The sequence below is a fragment of the Pan troglodytes genome, chromosome 3, assembly GCF_028858775.2.
Source record: "Pan troglodytes isolate AG18354 chromosome 3, NHGRI_mPanTro3-v2.0_pri, whole genome shotgun sequence".
NCBI classification, from domain to species: domain Eukaryota; kingdom Metazoa; phylum Chordata; class Mammalia; order Primates; family Hominidae; genus Pan; species Pan troglodytes.
The window spans coordinates 130085489-130112521 of record NC_072401.2 but is presented as its reverse complement, the minus strand read 5'-3'; the positions used below and the strand labels follow the sequence as shown (position 1 = coordinate 130112521).

Below are 27033 nucleotides of genomic sequence, written 5' to 3'. Positions count from 1 at the left end.
TACTTGGCCAGGCAGTCTAGATTTTGGGGGTAGCTGTGTGCAGGATTTGCTTCAACGTATGAACTGCTTACACCTGGAGACCTTGGATCTCTTAGGATGTTACAGACCTTGTGCTGTAAGAGGGAGCCCCATTGCCTGGAAAGCTGAGCTTAGGTACAACCACCACTGCCGAGGAAGGGGGAAGCCCCATCCTAGCTAGATCATTGTCCAGGTAACCCAGAGTGAGATTCTGGAGTCACTTGCAGAGAGTTCTAGTTATTGCACCATGGCATGTATCTTTATTTTTGAATATTGGAAAAGAGGATTGTATTGAACGGTACTCATCAAAGAATCACCAGTGGTTATCTCTAAGTTGACATTTATTTTTACTTCAGCTGCTTTACATTTTTGTATTATTGCATAGTTTACCATGAGCATGAATAATTCCAAAAAAAATAAATTCTATTTTTTAAGAGACAAGGTCTTGCCCGATTATCCAGACTGGAGTACAGTGGACATGATCATGGCTCACTGCAGCCTCGATCTCCTGGGCTCAAGGATCCTCCTACCTGAGCCTCCCTAATAGCTGGGACGGCAAGTGTGAGCCACCATGCCCAGCTAATTTTTTAATACTTTTTTTAGATGACGGGGTCTTGCTATGTTGCCCAGGCTGGTCTCAAAACTATTATTATTTTATATATTAGTTTTTAGCATTTTATTTTGTAAATGTGACAGAACCAGATTTAATTATTGATATGTTTCATATGTTACAGTCAGAACAAATGAACACATAATCATGGCTTTTTATTTCTTCCATTGATTTCTGTTTCTAAACTGTTTATTAAGACAGTTTCTTCTGTAATATTATATACCTAATAAGCCTTTTCTGCAGATTTACCGTGAAGGCAGAGGAAATGAGAGTGATTACAGAAAACTGGAAGAAATGCACCAAAGATTCCTGGTTTCAGAGCGTTCAAAAGATGATCTTCAGCTAAGACTTACGAGAGCAGAAAATAGAATAAAACAACTTGAAACTGAGTAAGTTTTTCTTTTGGATTTTCTATGATAACATCTTCAGAATTCACACAATTTTTGACAGATTCGCTACCTTTTCTTTTTTTTGGTAGGACTTACAATATATCTTATGTTGAAAAAAACGATTAGGACCAAACATAATTTTATTCAAGATTATTTCTGAAAACGAATTTCTGCAGGAAGAAAAGATTTAACAGTAGCATACCATTTTCTTTTAAATGTATCCTTTCTGGCAGTTAAATAGGATGTTTATAATATTGTTGTCTTTGTACCAATTGTGCAGCTATTATAGTAGCTTGCTTATATTCTTTTATACTACCTGTACTTAGTGTATTTCTTGTTATAGTGAATATTCTATAATGATCCATCTTGTATATTTTATTATCTATAAAATGATAAAGTCATAATTTGACATATCCATTTTATTTTTCTACCTCCCCACCCCAACGGTATTACCTAATATAGCAAAATTTTCTTATTTGAATTGCCTAAAATCACAATCTCTATATGTGTTCAAAATATATTTTTAATTAAATACTAATACCTAAGTTAATAAAGATTTTTTTTAGTAAGAGATCTTGCAAATTTGTTTAATAAATATATGTGTAATTTTCAATAACCTTTTCAGATAATCTGCTCATATGGTTACTTCCAGATCAAACCTGCAGGAGGAGCTGGTTTATTCCAGCATAAATCTTGTATGTACTAAGAGAAGTATCACACATGAAGGCTTTTCCCAATACCATACATTCACGGGGTTTCTCTCCAATGTGTATATCCATATGTCTCTTAAGGGAGGAGTATTGAATAAAAGCATTCCTGCATTTGTTTTAATTCATATGGTGTCTCTGCATTATGAGTATTTTGCGTGTGTACAGTAAAAGGAGATATCGAAGTCTTGTTTATGTTCCTTATATTCATAAAGCTATTATCCAGGGTGAACTCTCACATATTTCCTAAAGGGTGTAAACATAGAATAAGGTGCGAGGACTGGGTAAAAGACCTTCCCATGTTCCTTACTTTCAAAAAGCTTCTCTCCAGGATAAATTTTGAAGGTTGAGTGAAGGATAAGGATTAACCCATCTTCTTTAGATTTACCAGGCTTCTTTCCAATATGAGTTCTTTTCTTTCATTAAGGAAATGAGAAATGACTAAAGGCTCCCATGTATTCTTTTTATAAGCAGAGTTCTTCTCCTCAGTATCAGTTCTTACGCGTTCATCAAGACAGGAGGAATTAATGAAGGCTTTCCCACATTCTCCACATACAAAGAGTTTTTCTCCTAAGTTTTCATATGTGCTTTAAAGTATATTTGATGAATTTTTTTCTTAGTCACTTCATTTAAAGGGTTTCTCTTGAGTGCGAGTTCTCTTGTCCATTTCTAATTTCAGGAATGCTTGGAGTGCTGTAGTCTTGCATCTCCTTTAATCTCTGGGAATCCCCTTTTCTGTATTTTTGTTGTTGTTGCAAATAATTTGTTTTAAAAACTGAGTTCTTAGTAATGTAGAGTTTCCTCCACTACATGCCTGTATATTTATGCTATTTACTCTGTCTCATGTAATTCCTAAAAACTAGCAATTAGACCCAGAGGCTTGATCTGGTCTAGCTTTCTTTTTTTGTTATTGTTGTTTTTGGAAGAATTCTTCATAGATGATGATATTGTGGACGTCTGTTAGGAGGCTTACAATCTGTGGTTGTTTCTGATCTCAGCATCTTCTGATGTTAGCATCCTTTTATTATCATTCCCTAGATATGTCATTTTATTAGGAACTTTATCAGCCTAGGTTTAGACAGAAAAAAGACTATGAGTATTGCGGGAATAAAGGATTTAATGTAGGAAACAATTTACAAGAATGTGGGAGTTGCTGGGGAAGCAAAGATCTAGAAAGGCAGAGGTAGAGATCAAAGAAAATCAGTCACTAACTGTGTTCACCCAAAGCACTGGCAGATATGGGCAGGTCAGAATGCCAAAATAGGACAGAAGGAGTGGTTCATGGTGATAAAACTGCCACCAGGTCAAAGTTGCTTCTTTATTTTAAGAATTTTTCTGCTTGCAAAATACTTTTAACTAGTAGTTTTCTTAAACTTTCACAATATTAGTAGCATTTCCATACAATTCCCTGTGAAACCTATTAACCAGGGAATGTTCACAGTGCTTATCTGTTATTGAAAAGATGGGAGTTTTAAAAGATAGGAATAAAAATCAGCAGTATATTGATTTGAAGCAACATTAATGTATAGAGATTGTCTCACCCAGTGATCAGTGGTCCATTGTTGAGACAGTTCAGGAAATATAATCCGTTTAACCTATGATAAAACAAGAAGTTTACAGAACTAGAAGTTTATAAAAAGTATTTCTAAGACATATAATGGAAAAATATAAAAGTAGATTTTATAATTTAGTAATATAGTCAGCTATTGTGTTAGTCCATGGAGTTTATTGATTAAGTAAAGGAGTTTTGGTTATTATCCGCTTCATCCTTTTTTTGTTGCTTCAGTTCATTCCCTTGAAGTTCTCCATACACAGTGATTCTTAATGTTAGTACAAATTTGAAAGAAGTCTCACGTTGATTTTCTAGATAAGTGATAACAGTTCAATTCATCTGTTCTTAGTTAAAATTTGAATATATTTAAGTTGAATGTATTTGCCTGGTATAACATAACATTTTGAAACCACATAGTTTCAGTCTAAAGTGGAAAGAAATGGCTCAGAATAAAGCAAACAAAAGTCCATGTGATAAAATGTAGACAGACTTTTATCTTCTACTATAGATCATTAAGTTTAAGGATTCTTTTCGTTTCGTTTTTTAATCAGCTCCTCAGAAGAAATATCACGTTACCAAGAAATGATTCAGAAACTTCAAAATGTATTGGAGTCTGAGAGAGAGAACTGTGGGCTTGTCAGTGAACAAAGGCTAAAACTTCAGCAAGAAAATAAACAGTTACGGAAAGAGACTGAGAGTTTAAGGAAGATTGCCCTGGAGGCTCAAAAAAAAGCCAAAGTAAAGGTATTTTCAAGACTAGAGTTAAATGTGTACTTATGAAAATCAAAGTATAGAGAATATTTAGAGAGACCTAGCAAAACATCTTTAAGGCCCCCTTTTTTTTGCCTTCTCATCAGATAGCACTAAATCATAATTCAGAGTGTTAACCAATCATTTCTGTGTTGTAGAACTTGGCAGGCATACTTGAAAATGATTGCCTTTGCTACACACAAAAAAATTCTTTTCCAACCACGAAATATATTGATATTCCTGCCAAAGCAAGTTAAGCAGCACTAGCAAAACCATGGATTAGATAACTTTACAGACTGCCTTCCTCTCTTCTCTCTCTGTAGTAGCCTTTGAAAAGTTGAACTTCTCTAAAACTAACTGTATAGAGGATGTTAAAGCAGTAGGCTCTGAGAACCATTCATAACTAGTCTGAAAATTCCATGGCAGGAAGAAGGCAAGAGGCAAAAATGTCATCTAAAACAAATTCCCTTTCTTTTCTCTCTTATTTCCTTCTCCTCTGATGCTTATATGGTTTGGTAATAGGAAGGTGATCCTCTTTTTAAGGGACTTTCAAGAAACACAATCTTCATCAACATCTTGCTTACCTTTCCCCATGTCATGAGACTTTTGTAAAAAGTGGCACTAACTTTTTATGATAAATATCTACATCTTCCAATTTCATAGTAAGAATATGAAGAGGTCATGTCACTGTTTTATTTTGGTTTTTATTGCTGCAAGGACTCCTAAGAAGTCATATTCCAACCTAATTCATGTCAACATAAATTTATTGAATGCCTCCTATTGCAGGTATGAAATGCCCTAGTTATTTGTAAAACCTTGAACTCCGAAATGAAAAAGAGAATCTTATTTAAAAAGAAGTTTGTACTTTGAGCTTTAGACTATGGGAGTTCTTTGAAGAACAAGGAGAGGACCCATACCGCCAGATATCAAGACTTGATAAAAAGCTAAAATAATTTAGACAATGTGTTATCAACATAAGAATAATCAACTTGATCAATGGCAAAAAATTGAGTCTAGAAACAAACTCATTTATCATAATCACTTGATTTATAACAAAGGCACCATTGCAGTTCAGTGGGGGGAAAACTGGCTTCACAAATGGTGCTAGATCAGTCAGATCCATATTTTAAAAATAGAACTTAACTCCTATATCACAGCATATATGCAAATTAGTTGGAGCTGCTTTGTAGACCTAAATGTGAAATGTGAAATGATAGTTTCTAGGAGAAAATCTTCTTGCCTTTGGGTTTGAAATATTTCTTAAACAGAGCACAAAAAAACACTAACCATGGTGAAAAATCCAAGCTGAACTGGATTTCACTAAAATTAAGATATTTTTAGTCACCAAAAGACACCATTAAGAAAGGGAAAAGTGGGAGAAAGTATTTGTAGTGCATATAACCAAAAAGAGAACTCATATCCAAAATATAAAAACTTTTACCAATTAATAAGAAAAATATTAATAAGGAAAAAACAGCTAATAGCTAATAAGGAAAAAAATAGATACTCCATTTCCAGAAAAGGCCAAAAGACTTAAGTAGGCACTTCATAAAATAGCATATAGGCAAATATGTTCAACTTCATTATTTTTTAGGAGAATTTAAATTAAAACTACAAGATAACACTACACACCACCAGAATGGCTAAAATTAAAAAGACTAAAAATATCAAGTATTTTTAAGAATATAAAGCAATTAGAACTTTGATAGATACTGCTGGGAATGTAGCATTATCTTTTAAAGCCAGACATACATACATCCTGATATGGTTTGGCTGTCTTCCTACCCAAATCTCATCTTGAATTGTAGTTGCATAATCCCAACGTGTCATGGGAGGGACCCAGTGGGAGGTAATTGAATCATGGGGGCAGGTTTTCCCATGCTTTTATCTAAAGAGCTTTTAAAAATATAAGAGAAAACTATTTGTAACCGAATAAAAAATCATGTGAGAGTTGAACAGAATCTGCAATCTAAGAAAAAAAAAACAGTAGGCAGTAAGCAGTTTAAACTCACCATTAATTAATTGCTAAGTATCTCTAAGTGAACGTGCAGCTAAAAGTATTAAAAGTATTAAATCATATTTACTTTAGAGTCTAAAATTCAGTCATAAGAAAGTAATTAAGATATTTCATAAATAAGTTCATTGCAGCATTATTTATAATAAATTAGAAACAACCTAGATATTTAGAAGTAAATATGTTACATCTATATGTATAGTAAAATTATGGAAAATACAAAACATTAAAAATATATATATAAAGTCCCTCTACTCCCAAAACTCAGATAATACTTCTAACTTCTACATAATTGCTTTTATTTATGAATTTTAAAATTGTTACTATAGTGTATAAAGGATTACTACCTGTGTGTACACATATATATTTTTGACATATAGTGTATATGTTTTTAATAAGATACTGCATTATCATTAAAAACTATATTTCCAAATAATTTATCATGCATTTATATTGATACACCCTATGATTAAAAAATTTATGTGTATACACACATACATGTAGTAATCCTTTACATACTGTAATAACAATTTTAGAATTCATAAATAAAAACAATTATGTAGAAGTTAGAAGGGATTATCTGAGTTTTAGGAATAGAGGGACCTTATAGTTGTCTTTTTAATGCTTTGTATCTTCCATCATTTTATAATATATATTTGTTTTGTTTTCTTTTTTTTAATCATGGGTGGGGATGGAATCAATGAATTTTCCCTATCTAGTACTCCAGTTGATCCGTCTTTAACATTTCACTTTAATGCTTTGTTATTTTCCATAATTTTACAATATGTATTTGTTTTGCTTTCTTTTTTTTATAATGAGTGGGGATGGAATCATGAATTTTTCCTATCTAGTACTCCACTAGATCCGTCTTTAACATTTCAGGATAGTAACTGATGTTATGGACAACAAAAGAGTAATAGAAAGTTTATCTACCCCACATATCTCACCAAATCTGCATCTAGCTTAAGAGAATAGCCATTGATAAAGAGCCGAACCTCTTAACTAACTAGCTATAATTCTATTTTATGGAGGAAGAAGGCTGTAAGATAAATTGCTTTGTAACTGATTCTTTCTTTGACAAAATAGGAACCTGGTGCACCTACACCTTGCTGTTTTTCTCCCCCTTGCAAAAGAGTATGATCTTCAGTAGATAAACTGAAAGAAGCCAAAAAGATAAAGACAGTGAGATATTGGGAGGTCAGTTGGCTACAAACCTTAACAATTTATCATATGAAGTTTTCATTTGATCTTAATGCCACTGCATTGATTTCAGCCCTCGCTTTCTCCTTTTCTAACCACTCCTTTTGCCAGGGCTCTCCATTTCTTCATGGTCTAAATTCCGCCTCATTACCATCTAAAATTAAGAAATGGAGTCGTTTCCAGCAATTCAGTTATCTACTTGTGTGGATATTTCTCTGTAAAGGAAGGAAGAAGCAAGAAAGAAGAGAGACCATAAAACCCCTTTTCCCATCCAACATTCTGAATTTTATCATTAATAGAATTTTTGTAATCGGAGATCAGTTGTTGGGGCCCTTAGCCTGTCAGCATTACCACAGACCTGTCCAATTTAGGTAGTAATTCGAATTGTATATACTAAAGGCTGTGGAGCTTGTTCGAGACTGAATTTTGACATCAAAAAGCCACCATTCAATCTGCAAATATGTTTTGACAACCGTACTGTGTTCCAAAAGTTGAAATAGGTAAGCAGAAAGAGATTTTTTCAGGCAAAAGAAACAGCATGTGAAAAGAACCAAAGAATAAAAAGGCATTATAGTGGAAATAAAAGAAAGGCAAGGGAATAGTGTGGCACAACACAAGCTTGTAAAAGTAAGCAGGGACCAGGTTATCATAAAGGGTCTTAAAGCAAAGCTTGTGAAACGATAAATAGATTTTCCAAGTGAAAATGGGGAGTTAACTAGGCAGCCAAATTCTAAAACTGTACAGATGCATAGATCAGTTTTGTGTGCACATGTGGTTTGTTGTTGTTGTTGTTTTTGTTGTTTGTTTGAGAAGCTCTGTTGCCCAGGCTAGAGCGCAATGGCGTGATCTTGGCTCACTGCCACTGCCACCTCCCAGGTTCAAGCGATTCTTCTGCCTCACCCTCCTGAGTAGCTGGGATTACAGGCACCCACCACCTCGCCTGGCTAATTTTTGTGTTTTTAGTAGAGATGGAGTTTCACCATGTTGGCCAGGCTGGTTTCGAACTCCTGACCTCAAGTAATCTGCCTGCCTCAGCTTCCCAAAATGCTGGGATTACAGGCATAAGCCACCACACCTGGCCCATAGATCAGTTTTTAACATGTGTTCATAAGAAAGAACTCACAGGGGCTGTACTTTTTGTTTTCCACCTGAGATGTTAGACCAACATGACTTCTCCAGAGGAGATGAAGATTAAGGAAGGGAAGGAGGAAGGGCAGGCAATCTAAATTTGCAGAATCTAATAATTCAAAAATTATTAAGATAGCAGCAGGGGTCAAGTGGCCTCAGGAGGCTTGCACAGCAGTAATACAACACAAAACTAACACATCCAAGATTGGTTTTCCAGTGTCTGTATTTATAAAGTCTTCAATTTCTGCATGTGTACTATTTGAGAAAGCAAATTGAAGAGTTTTAGGAAGCATTTTGCATTTAGCAGGGGTGGCAAGGACAGAATGTTTGCAGTTTGCTCCAGTGAGCCAAGAATTTTGTTGTTGTTGGGCCTTGTTTTGTGTTTTTTGACACACTAAAGTTGATCTCATTGTTTTTTGAGTTTGAAAGTAACCGTATTTAATGAATTACTCTCATTGTTTTTTGAGTTTGAAAGTAACTATTTAATGAATTACTAGAAGTCTAGGCAGCTGTGGCCATTTGTAAAGCAATTAAAGTATCACAAAATAAGTGTTCTTTATACTTCTTTAGTATAGCAAAATATAGATGGCCTGAGAGTACAATAAGGAAGTCAAATCACCTTGCTGCCTTTTTCCACAAGTGTTTTTCATCTGAACCACAAAACATAGAAAAATATTGCAGTAACTTTTTTCTCAATTTCCCCAAAAATGGTACTTAGGTAGTTACATTGTAGACACAGATGAAAGAACGCAAGTCATTATATACATTGGATGCCTTAAAGCATTAGGGCTTAATTCTCTCCCTGAACCCCAGCAGAGAAAGCTTCTAGGGTATCCACAGAGCATTTACTTATAAGTTCATGCTGCAATTAAAGTGCTTTTACTATAATGACATAAATTCTTAGAAGTGTACTGAAGACATTTTCGTAAGAGATTTTCAAAATCATTGTTTATATTGTCTCTTTCTCCTGAAAAATAATTCATTCACTAATCATTCACTAATACTGGAGCTGAAGTGGTAAAGAAATCCCTGTATATAATTATCTTTGACTTTACAAAGCCCTTTGAAAGAGTTTCAAATTTAGTATGTAAGTCAAAGGTGGTTTGAGTAAATACTTAACTCAGATACCAACAGCATCAACACTTTCCTTGGATTCTGGCAACAGAAATCAGAGTAAATAAAGAGAGAAGTGTTATGTTATAATAAATAGACTTTTCTTTTACTGGCATTTTAAGGTGTTAGGGAAAGTGTTGCAAAAATATATAGTTCATCATAATTCTAGTTTTACTGACATAACATTATAAGTTTTCATTTGTAATGAAGACCAATTGTAAACTTAATTTCTTTTTTCTTTTTTTTTTTTTTTTTTTTTTTTTTTTTTGAGACAGAGTCTTACTCTGTCACCCAGGCTGGAGTGCAGTGGTGCGATCTCAGCTCACTGCAACCCCCACCTCCTGGGTTCAAGCAATTCACCTGCCTCGGCCTCCTGGGTAGCTGGGATTACAGGCGTGTGCCACCACGCCCAGCTAATTTTTGTATTTTTAGTAGAGATGGGGTTTCACCATGTTGGTCAGGCTGCTCTCAAAACTCCTGACCTAGTGATCTGCCCACCTTGACCTCCCAAAGTGCTAGGATTACAGGCATGAGCCACCGCACCTGACCAAACTTGATTTCTTACGTAGTTTTCTCATCCAAACATTTTTGTCCCTCAGACAACATAATGAATGATTCCTTTTGTATATATCATTGATCTGTATAGCACCTATAAGAAAAGAAAAAGAAAATACGTTTTCATTTTATTCTTTAGATCAGTACAATGGAACATGAATTTTCAATAAAGGAACGTGGATTTGAAGTTCAATTGAGAGAGATGGAAGACAGTAATAGAAATTCCATTGTTGAACTGAGGCATCTCCTAGCGACTCAACAGAAGGCAGCCAATAGGTGGAAAGAAGAAACGAAGAAACTTACTGAAAGTGCAGAAATTAGAATCAATAATCTAAAGTAAGTCTACTGTTAGTTGTTTGACATGTTTTACAGAAGAAATTCTTTAACCTATAGTTTAATGTCCTTGCCATAATCTTTTTAAAAAAATGTATAATTCTGGACCTTATCTTTTTCTTCAGTAAATATTTATGAAACTACTATAAAAATATTATGTCATAAACCAAAGCAAATATTATATTTTTTACAAATTTCATGCATGTTTCAGAAAATGTAATAGTTTTTGTTGGATATATTAGTTTAGATAGTTGCAACAAAATCTATTTCGCCTGCAAAGCCTGAAATATTTGTTCTCTGGCCCTTGAAAAAAAATTCTCTGACCCTTCCTCAGATGAACTTGAGATTTTGTGTTGAATGAGATGGGAAGCTCAAGAGCTTCAACATAGGAATGAGATCAGAGGGCTTTGAGCAAAGTGATGTGATCAGACTTAAATGTTCAACAGATCAATGTGATCACTGAATGATCTACTATATCACCATATGATTTACTATAGTAAACCTAAAACTACTCTAAAAAATAAAGTCTATTAAAATAAAAAGAATAGACTGTAAAGAGGCAAGGGTAAGAGAAGGGAGAAAGAAACTAGTACTGTGATAGTCCAAGTATAAAATGGTGGTGGCTTAAACTAGGTTATAAAGGGTTGGAGATAATCACGGGAAGTTTGCTTTGGGGTGTTAAGTATGAGCTGCCCAAAAGATATTTAAGTCAGGATATCAACTAGTAAATTATGTATGTAAGTTGATATTCAGGGAGGAGATTACAATAAGAGCTATAAACTTGTGAATCATTAACATACACATGATTTTTAAAGTCATGGAATGAGAACATGTTGAAAAAGAGGATAGAGAGATGGAAACTGTGTAAGGACTGAGTTCCAAAATGTAAAGTTTAGGAAAATTATTCCACTGAGAGAGACTGAGAAAGCATATCCAGAGAAATAGAAATAAAGACAAATAGTAAAAATCAAAAATAAAAATTCAGAAAAGGAATAAGCAATAATGGGTGATATTTATTGAACACTTAATGTGTGCATTTTTCTAAGCAACTTACATGTACTTAATCTTTACAGCAACCCCACAAAGTGTATAACATTATTAATCATGTTTTACAGATAGCCAAACTGAGGCCAAAGGAGGTTAAGGAACTTGTATAAGATCACATAGATAATGAATACACAGATCTAGGTTTTACATTCAGTTTGGGTAAAGACACTATGCTCTTAACCATTATGTTTTATAAAAATCTGTTATTCATTGGTTGAGTAAGGTAAGGACTGAGAATGGACCTTCTAATTTGATATCATGTGGTGACTTTGTTAACCATAATAAAAGGAGTTTTGGTGGAAGGTTGGAATGACATATATTTAAAATGAAAGAGTTAGTGGTGAACTAGGCAATTCTAACCAACCCTCCACCACAAGTAAAAAAGTTGAATTATACAAAGCATCTACAAAGAGCACTAAAGAACTAACAACAACAAAAAATCATTACCAGTTAGGCTCAATGTCAGGGATGCAAAGTTGGTATAACATTAGAAAATCAATATAATTTACAACATTAACTTATTAAAAGAGAAAAATCATAAGGTCTTTTCAATAGATATAGAAAAAGCATTTGATAACATTTAATATTCCTTCATGGTTATTTTTTCAAAAATATTCCTTAAAAAACTAGGAATAGAATTTCCTTAATTTTCTAAAGGCATCTATTCTATAGCAGACATTGTTCTTAATGGCAAAAAATAATGTCAATAACATTCTTTTGAAGACTGACAAGATGTCAAAGAAGTTCACTATTACCATTTCTATTGATCTTTGTACTGGAGTCCTAATCAGTGCACTAAGGCAAGAAAAAGAAATAAAAGGTTGACAAAACAGAAAGAAAGAAAACAGTCGCTCTTAACAGACAACATGGTTGAATATGTAAAAAGCCCAAAATAATTGTTAGACAAATTATTAAATGAATATAGAAAAACCGTTTGTAATCTTCATACCAGTAACAAACATTTCAAAAATAAAACTTTAAAAATAATTTATAATTACATCAAAAACATCAAATAACTAGCAACAAATCTAACAAACAATATGTAAGACTTTTGTTTGAAAACTATATATAATATTAAGAGTAATTAAAGAAAGTCTAAGTAAAGGCAGAGACCATGTTTATTAATTAGAATGCTAAATATTATAATTATGTTCATTCTCCCCCACCAATATACCTATAGATTCACTGTAATCCCAGTTAGAATCCTAGCACATGGAGCAATATCTGAAGTATATTAAGTTAAAAAAAGTAATATAACAGTATGTATAGTATTCTACTTATTATCTAAGAGTGAGGAGTGCATGTGCCTGTGTGTGTTTATATACATGTATGTATATAAACCAACATATGTACACACATTTGTGTTTTTAAAAGTGAAGAGGTGAGCCAAAAAATAATTCAAAGGTAATTTCTGAGAGGAGAGAGGAGGACAGAATGAAGGCTAGACTTCTTTGAATGAACCTTGTTTTGTAGATTTATAAGCTTAATTTTGGAACTATATAAATGTTTATATAATTATTTTTCGAATTAAATCAAAATTTGAAAAGCAATACCTAAAAATCAAAAGTAAAATTAAACAAATTAACTTAATTATATAGGAAGTTGATGGCTTAACTACATAGATGAATTATTTCAAGTGATATTAAACATAGTAATTAGACTGTGTGGGATAAAGCCTAAGGATTAAAGGAAATGCAAGAAATCATAAACTGTTTCTAGTAGTCATATTGTTAGAAATAATATTCATGGTGGTGTTCTGAAACTTATAATTATAGGATAAGGCAGTTGAGTTATTATAAAAGCCTTTAAGAAACAAATTTTTCATCATAAAAGAGAAGAAACTCAAATTGAATAAACTTGTAGTTCTAAATTGGAATTGGAAATAAGAGTTTATGAACTCAAGATGTATTTTACTCGTTAAGAACGTGTATTCCCTAGTTCAGTCTTTTCAGTAAACAGTAAAAACAAGACCAGTATTCAGTTGCAATGAGGTCTCCTAAAAGAAACTAGGACTCTTTGGAAAAATGATTGATTACAGATTTGGGACAGGAGAGTACAAGATAAGCCTAGAAAATACTTTGTCATCACAAAAAGCAAAGAGAAGGTATCAAGATTACTGGGGTCACATCAAAATGGCCCATGGACCAACGTAAGTTAGCTCCCCCTGGCCCATGTGGGGACTATCTGGATATCAAAAAGAATATGTGCAATAAATTGAAACATATCAAACATATTTTTTAAATTCATGACTTCAAAATGGTTTTAAGTAAAGAAAAAAAAGTCTTTGGTCACCTTTGGAAGATGCTGTAGATTCAATTCATTCTAAAAGAAAAAAATGAATAAAAGGAAAAATCAAGTGTTTATTCTACCTTTCCTTTGTTCACTGTATGTTATCAAATGCCATTTGGTCTTTTGTGCCATAATAGCCCTAGTGTGAAGCCTCCAACTTTGTTTTTCTTTCTCAAGATTGTTCTAACTGGGGTCACTTGTGGTTCCATACAAATTTTTGGATCATCTTTTCCATTTCTGTGAAAAATATCATTGGAATTTTGATAGGCATTACATTCAATCTGTAGCTCACTTTGAATAGTATCGACATTGTGACAATATTAATTTCTTCAGTTCATGAATACAAGATATCTTTCCAATTATTTGTGCCTTCTTAAATTTCTTTTATCAGTTTTTGGTAGTTTTCAATATAGAGATTTTTCACCTTCTTGGTTGAATTTATTCCTAGGTATTTTATTGTTTTAGTAGCTATTGTAAGTGGAATTGTTTTCTTGATTTCTTTTTCAGATAGATTGCTGTTAATGTATGGAAAATGCTACTGATATTTTGTGTTTTGAACATGCAGTTTTACTGAATTTGTTTATAGCAGTTTTTTGATGAGGTCTTTAGGGTTTTATATATATTAGATCATTTCATTTGCAAACAGGGACAATTTAACATCTTCCTTTCCAATTTGATGCCTTTTATTTGTCTTGCCTAATTTCTCTGGGTAGGACTTTCAGTACCATATGGAATAGAAGTGGCAAAAATGGGCATCCTTGTCATGTTTTTGACCTTCAGAGGAAATAATTTTAATTTTTCACCATTAAGTATGATGTTAGCTGTGGATTTGTCATATATACCATTTATTGTGTTGAGGTACTTCCCTATTTTGGGTAGGAAATATGTTTTTTAGAAAAAATCAAAGAATGATCTCAAAAACTATAGATATTTTAGATTTTAACTTAGGTTTTATACATGTATATTTTAATATATAAGGTTAAATATATTTAACCAATAAACACTTTAATTCATGCCATGAATATCTTATAAATTCAATTTTTATTACTAAATCTTATTTTAAATGTTCTGTGGTTTATACTTTTTAAAAAACCTATAATGTAGGTACTCTAGAAAGGAAATTTTGTTTCAGTTTTGTTTTTAATTACAGACAAATCTATTATTGTCATGAATTATTCCTCCTCAAAAGCATAAACTGAGGCAGAGATCTGGTATGGGAACAAAATGTGGGTGTTCCCACATATGGCAAATGCTAAAGATTAAAACAAAGTAGAGATGAGAAAGAAAAGGACTTGAATCAATTTAGAGGAAGATGGACAACATACCAGTGATATTAAACCAGATGGGCTATAATTGTTAAAAAAAAAAAAAAAGGGATAGAAATATAATAGATTTTAGGAATAAATATCATTATCTGGCTTGAGAGTTGAAGGTAAGAAATAAGCTACAGAAGACAAGATTCAAAGCTCAGCAGTGAATAACAATTTACTGGAACATACATTTGTAACCAAAAATTAATTGTAAATGGAATCTTTAATGATTTCTGATTAAAATTCTGTAGGCCGGGTGCGGTGGCTCACGCCTGTAATCCCAACACTTTGGGAGGCCGAGGCGGGCTGATAACGAGGTCAAGAGATCGAGACCATCCTGACTAACACAGTGAAACCCTGTCCCTACTAAAAATACAAAAAATTAGCCGGGCGTGGTGGCAGATGCCTATAGTCCCAGCTACTTGGGAGGCAGAGGTGGGAGAATGGTGTGAACCCGGGAGGTGGAGCTTGCAGTGAGCCAAGATTGTGCCACTGCACTCCAGCCTGGGCGACAGAGTGAGACTCCCTCTCAAAATAAAATAAAATAAAATTCCGTAATAGCAAATGTTTATATAATGAAATATATCTGCATTTGTTGCCTTCTAAGAGGCAACAAATCTCGACAATAAAAGATAGTCGAATGCTGAAATCTAAGAAAGAAATACACAAAAGGCAGTTCCTTTTTAGTCATACTGTGGAATTACTATTCCCGCAGAGATTATTCTGATTTGCTCTTTGCTGCTCAGTAATTTTATTATTAGCTTTACTGCTGAATTACTAATCTCTTTTTTCTGAAGCTCTCAATTTTACCCATTTGAGAAAAAAAAAAATTACAATTTCCAACCCCCCAAAAACCTTCTGCCTAGTTTCTATTTCTCTCTCTCTCCCCCCACCACTCAGTCCTTCCTTCCCTTATTGGCTTTTAGATGCCTATGCCTGTATTTAAAGTGAAAATAGTTTCTCCTTCTCATTTCCTCTTCTTCTCTACATTTTATTACCAAGCTTATTTTATCCAGATGTTTGAATAATTTTTCTTTTACTTTCTATTTTTATGTACTCACAAGCTTCAAAGAAACAAGCCCTTCTGATCTTATCAAATTCTTTTTTAAAAGATATTCATTCCTATACTATTAATTACCTGTTGAATTCTTCACTGCACCCTCCTGCAGCTTTACATCTTACCTGGTATTTGCCCTCGTTTTGTAACTGTCGATAGAACATTTACCATATATCTTGTTATTATCTTAATTTCTACATTTCAAAACTCAATTTATATTACATTTTCCAAATTGATTTCTTCTTTAACCGTCTTTCTTCATTGATACCACTATTCCCCTAATTCCTGGATATAAAACCTTATAGCCATCTTTGACTCATTCTTTGTATTTATCTTCTTTCAGTAACCGAGTCCTATTGATTCTTCTTTTGAAACGCCTTCTATCTTTTCATTCCCACTTCCATGACTCTAGAACTGCGTTAGTTACCTATTTCTATGTAACAAATTACCCCAACATTTAGTTCTTAAGGAAAACATTTATTATTTTATAATTTAATGAGTCAAGCGTTTACTCATGAAATAATTGGAAGTGGCTTATCTGGGTGAATCTGTCACAAGGTCTTTCATGAAGTAGCAATCAAAATGTCATCTGAAGACTTAATGGGAGCTGGAGGATCTGCTTCCAAGATTGCTTACACCTCCGTGGATAGAAGGCCTAAGTTCCTATTTATGGCCAGATACCTCACTTCCTAGCCCTGTGACCTTTCCACAGAGAAGTTTGGTATCCTCATGACTTGGCAGCTGTCTTCCCTCAGAGCAAATAATTCAAGAGAAAGCAAAAAGACGTAATGTTTTTTGTGACCTAGTCTCCTAAGTCACATTTTTCTATTCATTAGAAGTGAGTTGCTAAATCCAGACCACATTAACAGTAAGGGGTTTTAGGGCCTACCTTCTGAAGACATGAATCTCCAAGAATTTCTGGACATATTTTATAACCACCATAAGACCAAATCTGTGTATTTTACTTGTGTACATATTTGCTTATATTGTCCTTTCACCTCATCTTTGCATGTAAATTCCTTGATCTTGAACTTCTCAAACTCTAAAACAGTGAGAAATAGATTTCTCTTTTTAACCATCCAGTTTATGGTATTTTGTTATAACACCATGAATAGACAAAGACAACAACACAGGATAGATGCAAGTCAACTTCTGTTTTTCCCATGTTGTAGCCATTCATCCCTGAAACATTAAATGACAAGTCTCTCTTTTCCTTGCTATTATACTTTGCACTGCCCCTTTTGTCATAATTTGTGTTCATATGTGTGTGGATCTGTTTCTGACATCTCTTTTATGTTCTTTTGGTTTGTTTGCTTATCCTTGTGTCAATACCACACTGTCTTATTTATTATACCTTTGTAAGACACTTTTGAAACAACTACAAGATTTGAAAAGTGACCTGATACCTAATTACAGCCATTTCTCTTACCTTGTTCTTTTTTGTAAAAGTATCTTACCTATTCTTGGTTCTCGGCATTTCTGTATTCATATTAGAATTGTATGTCAAGTTCCTTAAATAAATTTGATGGAATTTTAGTTTGAATTCTGTTGACTCTATAAATAAATTTAGAACAAGCAACATAATTAAAATTTTTATAATATTAAGTCTGTCAATCTATGGACGTGAAATAACTCTCCATTTGTTTAGGTCTTCTTTAATGTCTCAATAAAGTTCATTTCCTTGTAGAAATCTTACACCTTTGTCAAATTTATTTTAATTTCATTTTCTCATCATTGTTTATACACAGAAATGTGAAAGCTATTTGTTGCTGATGATACTTTCTTTAACCAGTGACCTTACTTAGGACAAAAGCTGTAGAATCTTTTGGATTTTGATCATATCATCTATCAATAGAACAGTTTTATCTCTTTCAAATAACTGTATGTTTTGTTTCTCTTTCTTGCTTATTGCACTAGCTAGGACTTCAATGCAATGCACAGAGTAGGGATAATCAGGATTCTTATTCTTGTTCCCAATCTTAAAAGGAAAGCTTTCAATTTTCATCATTTCATATAATATTTTCTGTGTTTGGTGATAACCTCTATCACATTCAGGAAGTTTCCTTTTGCTATTACTTTACTAAGAGCTTTTATCACAAATATTAATTTTTTTTTTTTTTTTGCGAGACGGAGTTTCGCTCTTGTTTCCCGGGCTGGAGTGCAGTGGTGCGATCTCAGCTCACTGCAACCTCTGCCACCTGGGTTCAAGTGATTCTCCTGCCTCAGCCTCCCAAGTAGCTGGGATTACAGGCATGCACCACCACGCCTGGTTAGTTTTTGTATTTTTAGTAGAGATAGGGTTTCACCATGTTAGTCAGGCTGGTCTCAAACTCCTGACCACAGGTGATCCACCTGCCTCGGCCTCCCAAAGTGCTGGGAGCCAGCATGCAAAGCCTACAGATATTAAATTTTATAAAAGCTTTTGCTGCATTGTTTGGGGTGATTATTTGGATTTGTTCTATGTAATCTATTTAATGGGATAAATTTTATGGATTGATTTTGCTAGTGTACCAAATTTTCATTCCTGTGACAAAACCAACATGATTGTAATGCATTCTCCTTATATATATTTCTGGATTTGATTTGTTAGAATTTTATTTAATATATTTTTATCTATGTTCATGAGAGAGATTGACTGAAATCCTTTCTTGAACTCTCAAGTTATATCAGTTATGTTAGCCTCAAAAACAAATTGGAGAGTAGCCCTTCTTTTTCTGTAATCTCGTATATTTTACGGAGTATTGGAAGTGTTTATTCCTTGAATATTTGATAGAATTCTCCAGTGAAATCTCTTGGCCTGGAATTTTGTTGTTGTTTTTGTTGTCGTTGGGTTTTTGTAGGAGTATTTTTTTATCGTTGAGTCAATCAAAATTTCTTGAACAGTGATAGAATTCTTCAGATTTTATATTTCTTCATTGACATAGTTTTGGTAAATTATATTTTTATAGATATATGTCAATTTCTTCTAAATTTTTAGTATTTTTGGATATGTTTTTCATATTATTGTCCATTTAATGTCTGCAGCATCTGGAATACTTCCTTTTGCATTCCTGATATTATTGTACCTTGTCTCTTTTTTTCTTTATCACTCTTATCAGAGTTTCTCAGTTGTTTTACTCTTTATAAATAACCTTTGATTTTTAATCTTTTCTATTTTGTGTTTATTACATAATTTTATTACTTTCTGCTCTTTGTTACCCCTCTCCTTTCTTTCATGTTGCTGTTCTTTTTTCTTACTTCTTGAAATAGAAGCATGGCTCAAATTTTCACCTAATGCATGCATTCTTCAATGTTATAAATTTTTCCCTATGTCTTAGCTTTAGTATACGTTTTGATATACATAGTACTATTATTTAGTTCAAATTATTTTCCTTTTTTTTTTTCTGAGACAGGGTCTCACTCTTTCACACAGGCTGATATGCAGTGGCACAATCTCGGCTCACTGCAACCTCCACCTCCCAGGTTCAAGCAGTTTTCCTGCCTCAACCTCCCAAGTAGCTAGGACCACAGATGCCCACCACCACAGCTGGCTAAGTTTTGTGTTTTTTGTAGAGACACGGTTTCATTATGTTGCCCAGTCTGGTCTTGAACTCCTGGACTTAAGAAACTGATCCTCCTGCCTTAGCCTCCCAAAATGCTGAGATTATAGGAGTAATTGGCCTCAAATTATTTTCTAATATTTATTATCTTTTTTAATCTACATGTTATGTATAAGTACATTTTCATATAAATTCTAAAGTTCTTAAGCATATGCAGTCATTTTAGTTATTTTTTTCTTAATTGTTTCTGTTTCATAGATTTAGAAACACTAGATAGCTCAGTTTCAGGCCATTTCATTCACTGATATTTAGTGTAATTCAAAATATATTGGGATTTGTTTTTATTGTATTATTTAGTACTTTCTATTTCTGACATCTTTGCTTTATTCCTTTTTTTCTTTCTCATCTTTTTAATTCATTTGGTTTTTTTTAATCATTCTACTTTTTTCCCCAATATTTGGAAATTAATTACTCATATTCTTTTGGTAACTACCCTACATGTTATACCACACATACTTAGGAAGTCTGAAGTTAATCAAAGCTTTTATTCTCCTCCCAGAAAACTCAAGAACCTTGAAACATATTAGCACCATTAATTTCTCTTACCCAGCTTATATATTATTGTTGATAGGTTAATTACTATTCATTTAGTAAAAAATATATTACTGTTACGAACTATATATGAACAGTAATAAATGTAAAACAAAGTAATAAATATATATGAACAGTAATATATTTATTGTATATTACTGAATGAGATACTAGAAGCAATGTAGAATAAAGTAATAAATATATATGAACAATACTATTCTCATACATTCCATCTGGGACTACTTTCCTTATGTCTGAATTATGTCTTTCAGAAGTTCCTTTGGTAAAGATCTACTGGTGGTGAATTCTCAACTGCTGCTCATAAAATATATTTACTTTTTGTTTATTCTTGAAAGATATTTTTGCTGGGTATGGAATTCCAAGTTGACAGGTGTTTTTTTCTAGAACATTAAAGATAACATCTTTGGGAGCTGTGAACTGACAAAACATCAAGAGTTTATGCAGTAATAGGAGACATGAGAGTTCCAGTCGGCCAGAGTGGAACATCCTTGTTGAACACCCAGAGTATACAATAAAGATTTCAGGATCACTTTATCCTATTGTTAAAACTAAACTAGCCTAGAGTAAAAAGAATTGAAAATCTGTCTTGAAAAAGCTAAAAACAAGCTTCAGAATGAACAAGCTGGTCCTCAAGTGACTTAATTACCTGCCAGAACAAATCCAACAAAATAGATAAACAAAAGCAGGAAAATGGTACCCATAACCAGAAAAAAAGAAAAACAAAAACTAGTGCATCAAAACACACCCAGAAATGAGAGGGGATACAATTATTATTTTTTTAATTTTTATTAATTAATTAAAATTATTAAAACATGAGAACTTTAAACCAGCCATTGTAAATATTCTTAGTGATTTAAAAGAACACATGAAGATGATAAGGAGAGAAGTGGAAGATGCAAAAAAGGAACCAATGGAAACCTGTGGATGAAAAATATTAGAGAATTTTAAAACTCACAAAATGGGATTAACAGCAGATCATACACTGCACAAGAAAAGATCAGAGAACTTGAAGAGAGCGAAAGAAACCATCCAAAAATGAAACATAGTGAGAAAAAAAGACCAAAGAAAAATTATGCACAGAGAGCCTCAGAGACTTTAGGGACAATATCAAGCAGTATAAAATACATACAACTGTAGTCCCAGGAGGGCAGGGATGGGAGTGTGGGAGTGTTTTAAGAAATAATGGGCCAGACACCGTGGCTGACGCCTGTAATCCTAGCACTTTGGGAGGCCAAGGCAGGTGGATCACTTGAGGTCAGGAGTTCGAGACCAGCCTGGCCAACATGGTGAAACCCCATCTCTACTAAAAATACAAAAATTAGCCAGGAGTGGTGGCACATGCCTGTAATCTCAGCTACTTGGGAGGCTGAGGCAGGAGGCAGAGGTTGCAGTGAGCCAAGATCATGCCGCTGCACTCCAGCCTGGATGACAGAGTGAGACTCCAGCTCCAAAAAAAAAAAGAACTAACGGCCAAATTTTTTCCAAACTTGATGAAAACACTTTGTGTAGTTATCTACTACTGCATAACAAATTGCTCCAAAATTTAGTGACTTAAAACAGCGAACATTTATTTTCTCACAGTTTTTGAGGATTAGGAATCTAGACATGTCTGAATCAGCATGCCTCTGACTCAGGGTTTCTCATAAAGTTGCAATCAACGCATTGACTAAAGCTGCATTATCTCAGAGCTTGACCAGGAAAGGATCTGCTCCCAAGCTCACTCTGTAGGTGTTGGCAGGCCTCGGGTCTTAACTGGCATTGGCAGGAGACATCAATTCCTTGCCTTGTTGGTCTCTTTATGGGTCTAAAATGTGGTAGCTTGCTTCCCTCAGAGTGAGGAGAGAGGAGTGAGGGAGAAAGGGAAGGAAGTTGAAAGAGAGAAAGTAAAACAAAAGTCAAGAGCTTTGTTTAAGCTAATCTTGAAAGTGACATCATATCACGTTAACCATATTCTATCAATTAAAAGTGAGTCCCTGGGTAGAGCCCACATAGGTGAGACTTCATAAGGACCTCATAAGGTAGGGATCATTGAGGCTCGTTTCAGAGCTTACGTGCCACACCATTACATCACACCATACACAAAAATAAGCTGAAATGAGTCATAGACCTAAGCATAAAAAAGGAAAACAATAAAATATCTAAAAGAAAATCTTATGATAAGCAAAAATTTCTTCCAAGACACAATAATAAAGTACAAAAAATTTGATAAAATGGACTATATTAAATTTAAAACTTCTGGCCAGGGGCAGTGGCTCATGCCTGTAATCCCAACACTTTTAGAGGTCAAGGTGGGCAGATCAACTTGAGGCTAGGAGTTCAAAACCACTCTGGCTAACAAGATGAAGCCCCCGTCTCTACTAAAAATACAAAAAATTAGCCAGGTATAGTGGCCCACACTTGTAATCCCAGCTACTCAGGAAGCTGAAGAGCGAGAATTGCTTGAGCCTGGGAGGTGGTGAGCCAAGATTGTGCTACTGCACTCCAGCCTGCGCCACAGAGCAAGACTCTGTCTCAAATATAAATAAATAATAAAAAATAAAAATAAATAAAATTTTTAAAATGTCTGCTTTTCAAAAGCCACCATTAAGAAAATGAAAAAAGACTGTGAGAAAAAAATTGCAATTAGTATATCTGACAAAGTACTTGATTTTTTTTTTAATCTTACCACTCAGTAATAATAGACAATTTTACTGCAAAGTTAAATGTATACTCATCATACAGACATGCAGTTTTACTCACAGATGTTACCCAAGAGAAATGAAAACACGTCCACACATAGACCAACCTGGGCAACAGAGTGAGACCTCGTCTCTACGAAATAAAAAATAATAAAATTAACCAGGCACGGCAGTGCATGCCTAAAGTCCCAGATACTTGGGAAGCTGAGGTAGGAGGATCACCTGAGCCTGGGAGTTTGCAGCTGTGAACCCTGATCATGCCACTGCACTCCAGCCTGGGCAACAGACCAAGACTGTTTCCAAAAATAAAACCAAAATATATCGACACAAAAAACCTGTACACAAATGTTTATAGATATTTATAATGGCTGAAAATGAGAACCCAAATGTACATCACCAGGTGCATGGATAAACACTCAGAAATAAAAAGGAACAAACCACTGATACACTCAACAACATGGATGAATCTCAAAAAGGAGATTAAAAAAAAACAGATATAGAAGACTATATACTGTATGATCCCATATGTGTGAAATTCTAGAGAAGGCAATTCTAATTTGTAATGATAAAACAGTTTGGATGCCTAGGACTGGGATTTGAGGGGTGGGGCAGTGACTGCAAAAGGGAAGAGGGAACTTTTTAGGGCAATGGACCTATTCTGTATCTTTTTTTTTTTTTTTTTTTTTTGAGATGGAGTCTCACTCTGTCACCCAGGCTGGAGTGCAGTGGCACGATCTTGGTTCACTGCAACCTCTGCCTCATGGGTTCAAGCGATTCTTCTGCCACAGCCTCCCAAGTAGCTGGGATACAGGCATGTGCCACCACGCCCAGCTAAATTTTGTATTTTTAGTAGAGACGGGGTTTCACCATATTGGCGAGGCTGGTCTCAAACTCCTGACCTCAAGTGATCCACCTGCCTCAGCCTCCCAAAGTGCTGGGATTACAGACATGAGCCACCGCATGTGGCTTATTCTGTATCTTAATTGCAGCGGTGGTTACATGAGTGTATGCTTTTGTCAGAGCTCACCAAACTCTACACTCAAAATGGCTGCACCTTATTTCCCACAATTATATCCCAATGAGGTTGCATTTTAAAACCAAAATAAATATTGCCTTTGCATGATTCACTGTCTCCTGTCCTCCTGAGATTCTGATCAAAGGTATTTTAAACTTTTATATTGCATTTATTTGTCTCTCACCCTCTTTATTTTTCATCTTTTTTCATTGTGCTGCAGTCACACAGTCTCTTCTGATCTGTTATTTTACAAATTATCTTTTTTAATGTTCAATTTGCTGTTGTATATTCTCAAGGGGTTGGTTGGTTGGTTTGTTAACTATTATTTTAGGTTCATGGGTACATGAGCAGGTTTGTTGTGTAGGGAAGTTGCATGTCACAAGGGTTTGGTATACCTATTATTTTGTTACACAGACAATAAGCATAGTACTTGATAGTTTTCTGATCATCTCCCTACTCCCACCCTCCATCCTCAAGTAGGTGTCTGCTGTTTCCTTCTTTGTGTCCATGTATACTCAATATTTAGCTCTCACTTGTAAGTGAGAACATGCAGTATTTGTTTTTCTGTTCCTGCGTTAGTTCACTTAGGACTGTGGCCTCCAACTCCATCCGTGTTGCTGCAAAGGACATAATCTCATTCTTTTTTATGGCTGCTTTGTATTCCTTGGGGTATATATACCATATTTTTTTTATCCAGTCTACCATTGATGGGCATTTAAGTTGATTTCATGATTTTGCTCTTGTGAATAGTGCCACAATGAATCTACACAAGCATGCGTCTTTGTGGTAAAAACAATTTATATTCCTTGGGGCATATACCTAATAATGGGAATGCTGGGTTGAATGGTATACTTCTGTTTTAAGTTCTTTGAGAAATCTCCTAACTGCTTTCCACAGTGGCTGAACTAGTTTCCATTTTCACCAGCAGTGGATAGGCATTCCGTTTTCTCCACAACCTTGCCAGCATCTGTTATTTTTCTGACTTTTTAATAATATCAATTCTGATGTGGGTGAGATAGTATCTCATTGTGGTTTTGATTTGCATTTCTCTAATGATCAGTGATGTTGGGCATTTTTTCATATGCTTGCTGGCCGCATGTATGTTTTCTTTTGAAAGTGTCTGTTCATGTCCTTTGCCCACTTTATAATGGGGTTGTTTGTTTTTTTCTTATAAATTTGTTTAACTATATTGTAGATTCTGGATATTAGACTTTTATAGCATGCACAGTTTGCCAATATTCTCTCCCATTCTGTAGATTGTCTATTTACTCTGTTGATATTTTCTTTTGCTGTGCAGAAGCTGTTTAGTTTAATTAGGTCCCACATGTCAACTTTTATTTTTGTTGCAATTGGTCTTGGAGTCTTCATCATAAAATCTTTGCCAGGGCCTATGTCCAGATGGTATTCCCTAGGTTATCTTTCTGGGTTTTTGTAGTTTTAAGTTTTACATTTAATTTTCTAATCAACCTTAAGAAGATTTGTGTATATGATATTAGGGGTCCACCTTCAGTCTTCCACGTATGGACAGTTATCTGAGCACCATTTATTGAATAGGGAGTTCTTTCCCCATTACTTGTTTTTGTCTACTTTGTCAAAGATCAAATGATTGTGGGTGTGTGACTTTATTTCTGGGCTGTCTATTCTGTTCCATTGGTCTATGTGTCTTATTTTTTTACCAGTACCATGCTGTTTTGGTTGCTGTGGCCTTGTAGTATAGTTTTTCATTCGTTAACATGGTGCCTCCAGCTTTGTTCTTTTTGCTTAGAATTGCCTTGGCTATTCGATCTCTTTTTTGGTTCCATATGAATTTTTAAATAGTTTTTTTTGTCTAATTCTGTGAAGAATGTCATTGGTAGTTTGATAGGAATAGCACTGAATCTGTAAATTGCTTTGGGCAATATGACCATTTTAACAATATTGATTCTTCCTATTCATAGCATGGAATGTTTTTTCATTCATTTGTATCATCCCCAATTTCTTTGAGCAGTGTTCTGTTACTCTCATTGTAGAGATCTTTCCCCTCCCTGGTTAGCTATATTCCTATTTTATTCTTTTTGTGGCTTTTGTGAATGGGATTGTGTTCTCAATTTGGGTCTCAGCTTAGATGTCACTGATGTATAGAAATGCAATGGATTTTGGTACATTAATTTTGTATCCTGAAACTGCTGAAGTTATCAGATCTAGGAGCTTGTGGGCAGAGACTAATTGGTTTTCTAGGTCTAGAATTATATCATCCATAAACAGAGATAGTTTGACTTCCTCTCTACCTATTTGGATGCCTTTTACTTCTTTCTTTTGCCTCATTGCTCTGCCTAGGATTCCAGTACTATGTTGAATAGGGGTAGTGAGAGTGGACATCCTTGTCTTGTTCCAGTTATCAGGGGGAATGCTTCCAGCTTTTGCCCATTCATTACAATGTTATCTGTGGGTCTATCATATATGGCTTTTATCATTTTGAGATATGTTCATTCAATGCCTAGTTTGTTGAGGGTTTTTAACATGAGGGGATATTGAATTTTATTAAAAGCCTTTTCTAGGCTGGGCACAGTGGCTTACGCCCAGCACTTTAGGAGGCCGAGGCAGGCAGATCACTTGAGGCTAGGACTTCAAGACCAGCCTGGCCAACATGGCAAAACCCCATCTCTACTAAAAATACAAAAATTAGCTGGGCGTGGTGGCGTGTGCCTGTAATTCCAGCTATTGGGGAGGCTGATGTATGAGAATCATTTGAACCTGGGAGGCCAAGGTTTCACTTAGCCGATATTGTGCCACTGCACTCCAGCCCAGATGACAGAAGATCTGCATCTGTTGAGATGATAATGTGATTTTTGTTTTTAGTTCTGTTTATGTGGTGAATCACATTTCTTGATTTGTGTATGTTGAACCAACCTTGCATCCCAGGAATAAAGCTTACGTGATTGTGGCGGATCGTCTTTTTGATGTGCTGCTGGATTCAATTTGCTAGTATTTGTTGAGGACTTTTGCATCTATGATCATCAGGAATATTGGCCTGAAGTTTTCTTTTTTTCTTGTGTCTTTGCCAGATTTTGATATCAGGATGATTATGGCCTCATAGAATGAGTTAAAGAGAAGTCCCTTCTCCTCAATTTTTTGGAG

General features: G+C 34.4%; 1 protein-coding gene across 16 annotated transcripts in view; it reads left to right on the top strand.

The window, feature by feature from the left end:
* The window catches only part of SCLT1 (sodium channel and clathrin linker 1), a 223338-nt gene that overhangs the window by 147617 nt on the left and 48688 nt on the right, over nt 1–27033 (top strand). For 10 of the 16 annotated variants that reach the window (XM_063809861.1, XM_063809862.1, XM_063809868.1 and 7 more), the window contains 3 exons: nt 872–1017; nt 3828–4020; nt 10176–10372. In XM_063809861.1, the coding sequence (XP_063665931.1) occupies nt 872–1017; nt 3828–4020; nt 10176–10372 (536 nt within the window). Of the gene's footprint in view, nt 1–871; nt 1018–3827; nt 4021–7126; nt 7238–10175; nt 10373–20474; nt 20818–27033 lie in introns of those variants that run through there. The other 6 variants (XR_010156701.1, XR_010156700.1, XR_010156699.1 and 3 more) reach the window with 5 other exon arrangements.